At 37.4% G+C, this 9,380-nt stretch overlaps 1 protein-coding gene across 16 annotated transcripts in view; it reads right to left on the bottom strand.

Moving 5' to 3' along the window:
• Positions 1–9,380, bottom strand: part of HDAC9 (histone deacetylase 9) — a 508,743-nt gene that overhangs the window by 127,638 nt on the left and 371,725 nt on the right. For all 16 annotated transcript variants that reach the window (XR_011139634.1, XM_068935036.1, XM_068935038.1 and 13 more), the window contains one exon: positions 7,497–7,546. Coding sequence is in view for 15 of the 16 variants with exons in the window: in XM_068935036.1 (XP_068791137.1) it covers positions 7,497–7,546 (50 nt within the window). In the remaining variant the exon portion in view is untranslated. The remainder of the gene's footprint in view (positions 1–7,496; positions 7,547–9,380) is intronic.

The following is a 9,380-nucleotide window of genomic DNA, read 5'->3' as shown; positions in this document are numbered from 1 at the left end:
AAGTGTAAATGTGCATTCTGGTTTATTTACAGAATTCCCATCAAATTCATATATGTATGTGTAGTTGTCTGGGGACAGTGAATACTTTTTTTTTTAAATAGTACATAAGATATTATCCCATTATTTACATGTAAATTACATGCATACTGTTTAATATCTTTGCAAGAAGCGGGCTTCTTTGCATAATACTGGCTTTAGGCAGCTCAATATTTGTTAGGGAACACACAAAATGAAGTAAGACCTACAAAGGATGAACTTCATGGTAGTTTATTAAGTTCACAATAATTTTCTGTGCTCTGTGCGCTGTATCTTTGTTTACCTTGAATCTGGTCTAGTACTCAGCAAAGAATATTCTCTGTTAAAAATCAGAAGAGGTTAACATTTGCACCAAAGTTGTCACATTGCCACCCCTTAGCTCTCTATCGTCCCCTGCTGCAAAATAAGGCAGACTGGGACATTTCTAAAATCGACCTGCCTGCAGCAATGTCAAGGTACTCTCTCGGTTGAACAGTTTTACCTTTCACTACTCTAAACATCAAGCTATGTGGTGGAAGGCACAGGGTCACCTCAATGCAATGAAAGGAGAATAGGGCAAAGTAGACTCAGTAGACCCTTAGTAGACCCAAAGTAGACCCTTTTATGTGAAGAGATTGTTTCCTTCTTCTGCGGCCACTCTACTGATAAGTTAAATGCAGCGCCTCCCTCCCACTCCCTGAGAAGAGACACTATTGCACATTCCAGATCTGCAGAAAAAGTATCAATATCTCTGTAAATTAAGAATATCAGATTATTCCCTCTGATCATCCAGATTCACTTTATCTTACTTGCCTATTTTTTTTAATTAATATTAGGAATTTATTTGCTTAACTCGCTGTCAGTGGGGGGAAACAAGCACCTTCAGCAGTTTCTTCAGATCTTAGGTGGAGTGACTCTTTCTAGTGGTGCACTTGGTTCCCTGATGACTGTATAAGCAAGCAAGGCTCCTGCTTTCGGTGTTTCAGTGGTTTGTCGAAATTAGATACATGGAGCCAGATAGGTGAGTCTTCTGAGTCATGCCTCACTGTTGTTCTGAACTAAAAGGATGTAAATGTAGTTTTTCTCTCATCGCCCTATTCCTTCTTCAGGTTGCCTGCTCAGGGATGCAGTGAATCTGTCAGCTAGAAAGACCACAGTTCTCTATGCATAAAGAGTCTGAGTAAAGTGTACTATTCGTTAGTCCTGTTGTACAAAACATAGTCCAGTGAAACAGAACTTGCAGTCATGAATTGTCAGAACTGGTAGGAGTATGCCAGCTGAAAACAGCATTCTCCATAGTAGCTGGGAGGATATTACACCCTAATCCTCCCATCTTACGGAGAGCATAAATAGGTTTATCTGAAACTGCGCTAGGTGACTGAGCATGCAGATGCCTGAATGCCCTGTGAGGACAAACCTCCAGCTGTCCGGAGCCCTCCTTCAGACTCCGGTCTCCACTAGCATGAGTCGTGCCTTGTGGTGGCTTGAGGATGGCCTTTCTGACTATGGATTTTGATGTCTTCAACAGAAAACATCACACAGTGAAAACTGTGTAACTATGAGCCCTATCAAGTCATGCAAAATACATCAAATAAAGTAAAACGGGGTTGTAAGTTTGTCCTGATTAAAATGTTAGAATTTCTTTATGGATGGTCAAGCAGTCAGAGAGGCTCGGGAGCTAAGAAAGTCCTTTTTTTCTAAGAAGTCTCCCGCAATCTGCTCCAAAATGTTACAACTGACAAACTTCAGTAGGTTAAAAAAGCTGCTTGGGCAACTACTTTGAATTAACAGGTGACTATATTAGGAACATGGTACATCAATGATTACATAGTGGAAGATATCCTATTGGGTAGCTTTCAGGCATAACTGCTTACTTGCCCCAAACAAGGGGCAAGTAAGTAAGTATTTTCGGTTGATATTATAAATGAGCTTTACCTGTTTGGGTACAGCCTGGGATATAGAGGAAACAAACAAGTTAACTGTAGCACTTGTGTGGAGATTATGCTTATTTGAGTGCCCAACCATAGGCAGTTTGCTTTCTTAACAGCCAGATTTGGATGTTGGTATAAGGAAAGACCCTAAACAGGCTAGGGGCTAAATATCCTACCAGGAGACAACTCCCTCACAAATACTTTCTTAATTCTTACAAAAGGGCAAGCTGAGTACTGTTAACTTTTACACAAATAAGAGGAGTGCACTAGATTCCTAATTTGTAAACACTAACAGTTCTTCCGTCCTCTAAACTGGAAAGATCAAGGGAAGAATGAGAAGTAGCACAGTACAATGTATTGCCTGGATGAATTACTAAAGTTGTGCACTAATTATCATTCAATTTGTTTTTCTTGCTGTGTGGGCAGGGCAAAAAGTAGTACTGGCCAGCTACCACAGCAAGCAATGTCAAGGAGAAAATCAAGAGTAATATGTGCGTGCGTGTGTGTGTGCGCGCATGTGTGTGCGCGCATGTGTGTGCGTGTGTGCATGCGCATATATTTAAATGTACATCTACATGCAAGTCTTGATTCAACATTCAGAGTATTTAGAAAGATTCTTTGAGCATTTTGAAGGATTTATAAAAGTATAGAGATATTTTATAGCTTTACTTTTTATATATATATATATATAGTTACTGGCCCCAATTCTTTTCGAGTATGAAAGATCTAAAGTATGCAAAAAGTTAATGAAACAACACAGCTTATCCCAGAAGAAAATCTGATCCCTGTTTTACTGCTACAAAAGCAAAATTACAGGGAATGCAATGCACTTTCCATAAATGTAACTGCCTTCGTCTTCAGATAGCTCAATATTTAGCACATGAACCACGCTGTTCAGCTCACCAAACATTTATTCTGCATAAGTCTGATTTCTTTCAGGGTGATGTTCTTCCTCAGCTCCTTCTCTTGCAATTCAAAGACCTGACTTTGCACAGTACAGGTTTGGAGCAATGTCTTTTTTTTTTTTTTTTGAATTGGATAACTGCCCAATTTCATATGATAAAAGTGAAATTCTCTTCTGTCTGCAGGGCAATCCCCAGGGAACAACGTATGAAACCCAAACTTAAATAAAATCATATCCTGTTTGCAAACATCATATTCCCTTTGCTTCTCAGTAATCTGGACCCATAAACCCCAGCACAGCTTGAGAGCCCATTCCTCATCTAAACAAATGCCATAAGTCCCTTTATACTTTTACAACCATGTCAGAAAATAATATTGACTGCCAATAGTGATGTGATTGGAGTTGCCTCCTCTGAGCCATAAAAGAAGCAGTCTGTTATCAATTTCTCTAAATGCATCAAGGGAATTATGGGTCGGTTCAGTTCCAAGTTATAAATGACAATTCAAAAGCCGCAGAAGTGTTTGAAGCTGGGAGCCGATGATGACATTATCATAAAAGCCTGCTCTTCTTTGCTTTTGTGGGTTTTTTTGCCTATCAAGTAGACAAAAAAATATGGCTGAGAAATGACTTCAAGATTTCTTCACACAGCAGCAGGTCAAACAGGCAGAAAAACAATCACTATTTTTAGTGACAGACTGAGGCAAGGAGATGAATTAAAAGTAGGTTTCTGCTTCATTTATTGTCATTTTCTTAGCACAACAGAAGGGGAGGAGTTGAAATAGGTGCATGCCTTGATCAAGTAATCAGTTATTTCTCTAATGCCTATATACAGATAAAAAACTGTGGAATTGCCTGATCATCCACAGAACCAAAAAATAATTTGTGATCATTCTCCTTTTTTGACCATTTTACCTGCAATCTACCCATCTCTTCTGGAATACTTTTCACATTCCTAACCTCTGACCAGCTGCAAGGAACCATCTCTTGTTATTAAAACCACTGGCCTTTGAGCTGTTTGTCTTTCTTGAACACAAGGAAATTCACCCCCCACTATTTAGGATTGCTTAAGAATAGCTGGTCCTGGAACAATGTCAGACTTGAAAAAAGAATACAAAGCATTATTGCAAAAGGGAGGTCCCATACTTCAGGGGCTGTTGTACTGCTGACCCTGCATAGTCCTATGATAATGAACCATCATTGAAAGAAAACCTATTACGGGAAAATTTAGGAGGTTAGATTTAGTCAATATTTCTTTCTTGATCTGTGACACCTGTGTAATTTGGCTGCCGGTATTAAACAGCTTCATTTTCATAGATGGAGAGATGAATTTACTACTTGTACAGTTTCTGATAAAACTGTGGAGTTCACTGTCTGGTTTTCTTCTGAAAGCTTTGAACATACCAAGACAGATTCACCAATGACCCTGACATAAGCAGCTACTTTCACTACTTGGAAGCAAATTCATATGGATGAAAAATTTTTACAAAATCACTAAAAAGTAAATGGCAGCTTTACATACAATTTGCACTGAAGTGAAAGCTTTAGAGCTATGATGAAACAGGATCAGCGAATATAGGAGTTTTGCTATTTACACTGCCTTTCTTTGCAAAATTGTTGAAAGAGTTTTCTTTTACTATAACTATAGATAATATTGAAAGAAGAGGAACCCTGATCTTGACTGCGATTTCTTGGCACTATTGAACAAAATGAATAATATGATGGAATTCAGAATTACAGAGGTTGGTTGGGCCTTTAAGTTCTCCAGGAGAAGTGCAAACCATCCCAAGCTCATGCTAGTACAAGCTTTACAGCACATCAGCTCATCAGGTATTCACTGCCTATGGAGTCCTAGGTTCCAGCCCTCACTCCGCGAGTTGGTAATTTTTTATCCAGTGATTCTTTCATGTGAAATATATAAGCTGTCTCTGGAGCAGGGGCTGAAAGCTAGAACTTCACTTTACCTGTAAATTCATGGTAGATAGATCACAGACTTAGATAAATGGCCTTTACCTCTCTTCTGCTCTGTCTTATAGCCCCAGGAGTCCTGAATTCCTTTCAATAGTGGACAGCTTCAGGCATCATGTGAGGGGTCCTCAACCAAAAACAGTGTGTGATCTCCTCAATGGTTACAGATACCCTCCCCCCACTGAGAGATGGGAGATCTGCTATTAAATCCAGCCTGGTAGCGGAGAGAAATATGCCTAGTTTTCCCATTCCCTGTGTGAATAGTCTAACCACTAATCTATTTCATAATAAAAGGGCTGCATAATGACAGCCAGCAAGGTCCCCATATGGTTAGAAGGCAACAGGATAAAAGAGCTCTGAAAACCATTCTTCAAGAGACAGTCATAAATGGAAGAATGGAATTTTTTTTTTAGTAATAATACTCTTTCTCATTGTACTTTTTAGCAAACAACCAAAAGTAAGCAAGAAAAAGAAATAAAAAAGAAAATAAATAAATTCACTCTTCTGTCCCCCCTTACAGTCTTCCCATGAACCACACCCTGATCTTACTGCTTTACACTGCTTACTGCTTCATTTCCTCCCTCCATTGTATCGAAAACCACTCAGTAGTAATGCTTCTTTTTTTCCACTATCATTTTCAAAAATACATAAAGGGATTGCTTTCCACACAGCGTGAAGTGGCTCTCATTGCTAGGGCTCACCTTAACTATTAGACAACTAAATATCAGTAAAAGAGAGCTCCTGATCTGATTATTTATCTTGAAAAAGGTCATAACCCATTCCTTTACAAAAGTACCATAGCAAGCCTGACAATAATAATATGTAGAAAGGCAAACCAACTAGAAATAAAAAAATAAATAAATAAAGGATCCATTTCTATAATATGTTCTTTAATCCATTTCCTAATTTTAAATCAGAAGCAAAGCAAATAGCCACACAAAAAAAAAGTATAGATAAATTTAAGTGCTTAAAAAATGAAGTTACACTGAGCATTTCTGGCTTGCATTAGCTTTACAATGGACAACATACTTTTCTTTCATTACAAAAAAATTCAAAGCACACTCCTATTCAAGATTTTTCTGACATAATTCATTAATGCCTCAATAATCTGTTTCATAGAAAAAATCATTTATAATTTCATCTTTCAGAGAATACCACAATCATTTTTACATTCTAAAGCCTATAAAATCTCTTGTTCAGTTCTCTCTAAATTTCCTAATAACTGTAAAAATAGTGAGAAAATTGTCTTAATGACAGTTATTTTCACCTTTTTATATATAAAAGTGTGCACACGTGTGTGTGCATGCAGGCATACAGGTGCATGTGCACATGCTTGCATATATACCTATGTGCAATGTTAGTTATTTCGTATGCAGAAATGATCCCCACATTTCAAATATAGCAAGTTGTTAATCACTGAGTTCAAAATTTTAGGCAGAATCCCTAGGAAGCATAAATCCACATTACAGGACCTGGAACGACTACCACCTCTTGATCCTTTGTTCCTTAATTCATAGTTCGTAAATCCTAAAAAGTTTAAAAAACAGTGAAAGCTAAAAAGGAAAATATATTTATTTTTTAAAAATTCTTACAGTCTGAATATCTATTTTGGCAGTTTCAGGCTTCATGATGCCATCTCATAATTAAAAAAAAAAACAGCAAAAAGGTTACTGTGATATGGAACTTATCCTTTGTGAAGGACAAAAGTAAATAAAATATGTTGGTGAGCTATAGTAGAGAGAAGAAAAACAGTGTAAGATCGCATTGGAAGTTGGCCTATAGCTCCAATTGCACTCCAGAGATTGCGGTTTTATTCTTACATACGAAGAAACAGTGAACAGAAACTAAAAGATATTTACATCATCCAGCCAGGCCATCAATAGCCAGTAATATCAGCATTTCACTTTGATACTGCCGACATCAAGAAGTAGTGGAGCCAGCTGGATGAAAAAGCGTAGAATGCCTCTGTGTGAAGAAAAATGTGGATAGAAAAATATTTCTCCCATGTATTATCCTCACTAGAATTTAACATGAGCATGATGCAAACTTCGTTAGATATCCTCCGTTCTATTCTTTTCAATAATTTACAGTAATTCTTCTCCTAGTTTTGTAACAGATTTTCACCTACAACTGTAAGTCCACTGAGTCCTAATACAGATTTGCAAGCTTACATCTCAGAATGAATTAGTGTCAAAACAGGATATAAAAATGTTTAGTTATTGAGTTAGTTTACCAGCATCTAACAAAGTTCTAGCAGCTGCAAGCAGTTCTGTTTATGCTGAAAGTGTTGGTAACTTCTTTCTTCTCTGAGAGATGTAAAGCTGTATTTCCTTTTAAACAGCCCGTAAGACAGCTTCTTAAAAGTCCGTTCTCCTATGAACAGCCATACCTGCATAGTTTTTCTCAAAAATAAAGACCCCATGCAAAAAAATGTAGGACATCTAGGAAACTTGCACATTATCACAACAAAATATATTCCTATTTAACTCTTCCATAAGTTTATGTCAATGTACTTATCTTCTGTGTCTTTAAAAATATTGTATGATAATGGCTCAGGTTTCATCTCTGCATTAATTATTAGGTTCTGAAGCCTTTAAATCGATAATGCAACAATGCTAACAAGATCATGAATACATTTGTTGTATGCTGTCCCCCTTGCAAAGAAAATAGCATCTACTTACCCCAAGTCCCCCACAAGGCAACAAGGAAAAAAGTTTTTGAGACACGTTTCCTATATATTAAAGACAGAAGAAACAATAAGCATTGTTTATCAAAAACTGGAACAGTTAGCTCTCATTACAGTAATTCTGATTCCTGAATTTTTATATTGCGCAATCCGAATATCATACATTAGAATAAAAATATTAATAATACTTAGAAAGCAAATTAGCCATGGGCTACTGAAGTTACTTTTTTTGCAACAGTGGCAAATCTTAAAATTCGTAAGCAAGCAGTTCCAAAGGAGCATATACATAATGATCCAATCTCCACAGCAAGCCTGAATGAGGGCTAGTAGTCATCACAGTATCGTTAGCTGCCAGAAAGTTAAGCAGTTTGTCTAAGCTAGTCATCTCAGCTTCTTCTACAGTCAGTGAGGAGAGGTAGGCACCTCTACCCAGACTAGGTGACTGATGGAATGAATTATATTTGAGAAGTGCCTGTTTCTTTTCACTGGCAACAGAGGGAGCCTCATTAAGCTTGCACGGAACTGAAGACTAATTTCTTAATTTCACCTATCCAAAAAGTTAGCTGAGCTGACTCCTGCTCTAGGTGCCTAGTTCACTCAGCTCCTTTGAAAATTTCAGTCTTTATCTTCCTGTCTGTGCAAAAGTGTATTTCACTATGTTCAATGAATACATCAATATTTTTTAAACATAAAATGAAATACTATTTATTTCAGTATTACTCAGTAAATAGAAAGGAAGACTACATTAAAAAATTAATGAACAGACTTAAAACCTAAATTCTTACTTATCCTGATTTATACATTAGATAATATGATGATTTTTATCTTAACACTTATTCTCCCTTTTTATTCGTTCATGTCTTCTTTTTTTAAACCACTAAACTCACTGTTTGTCTTGATAAGGGCACTAGTAAAACCAAGTAAGGATCTCAGGATTTGATGCAGTTGCTATTCAAGCATGTAATTTGATCCTAAGGCAGCTGTGGAAGAGAACATACTCTTTTCCCCTGCCGTATCACGAACTAGCTTTGTAACTTTGCCATATGGAGGAAATGTTAGATAGTGAGTCACTCAAGTTACCTAAGAGTAGCCACCCATTGTTAAGGAAAAGGCAAACACTACAGTTACTCATATTTAACAGGTGCCAATGAAATGTATAAAGACAATTATGAGCCATCATCTTTGAAGTACGAGAAACTAGGCTGCAAGGCCTGAGATGAAGAAAGTGCTTTACACTTTGAGTAAAATCCAAGATGCATCTTTAACTGGCCAGAGGCCTTTGATCAGTTTGCACAGTGTGCAAGAGAACCCAAACAAAGCCTCCCGCAGAGTTACCAGGGGAAACGCAGGTGCGGCAGCTATGCCGAGCATCCTCATACTGTGAGTCCTAATGGCATGGCCCCAGACATACAAGGATATATTGGCTGAAGGAGCTTGTCAGAGTAGAGGTCTAGTAGGATTTTCCAGATCACTTGCTAAGCAGACCCAGTGACCAAATGTGAACAGCAATTTTTCACTTTTTACTGAGGCGAAGATCAAAAAGTCTTGAACAGATAACTAAAAATTAGTGCTGTTAAAGTGTCAGGAGAAGTCAACGGGAACATAAGCTGTAAAGTGAGATGAAAGAAGGCATTTTCAGAATATTGAATGACTAGATCCTTTTTCTTCAATTCCACTGCACAGTTGGGACATAAGAAAGAATTGATGAATTCGCATTTAACTCCACGCAACTGGGCATATTGTGGATGATAAACGCTAATAAAAGCAAACAAACAGAAAGTTAAGACAAGAAAACAGATGGTCTAAAATTAATCAACAGACAAGAAAACAGATGGACTAAAATTAATCAACAGACAGTACTAGAACTGGCAAAAACAAG

Source organism: Struthio camelus, chromosome 2 (assembly GCF_040807025.1).
Source record: "Struthio camelus isolate bStrCam1 chromosome 2, bStrCam1.hap1, whole genome shotgun sequence".
NCBI classification, from domain to species: domain Eukaryota; kingdom Metazoa; phylum Chordata; class Aves; order Struthioniformes; family Struthionidae; genus Struthio; species Struthio camelus.
Note: the sequence above shows the minus strand (reverse complement) of the source record. Positions and strands in the feature narration are given on the sequence as shown.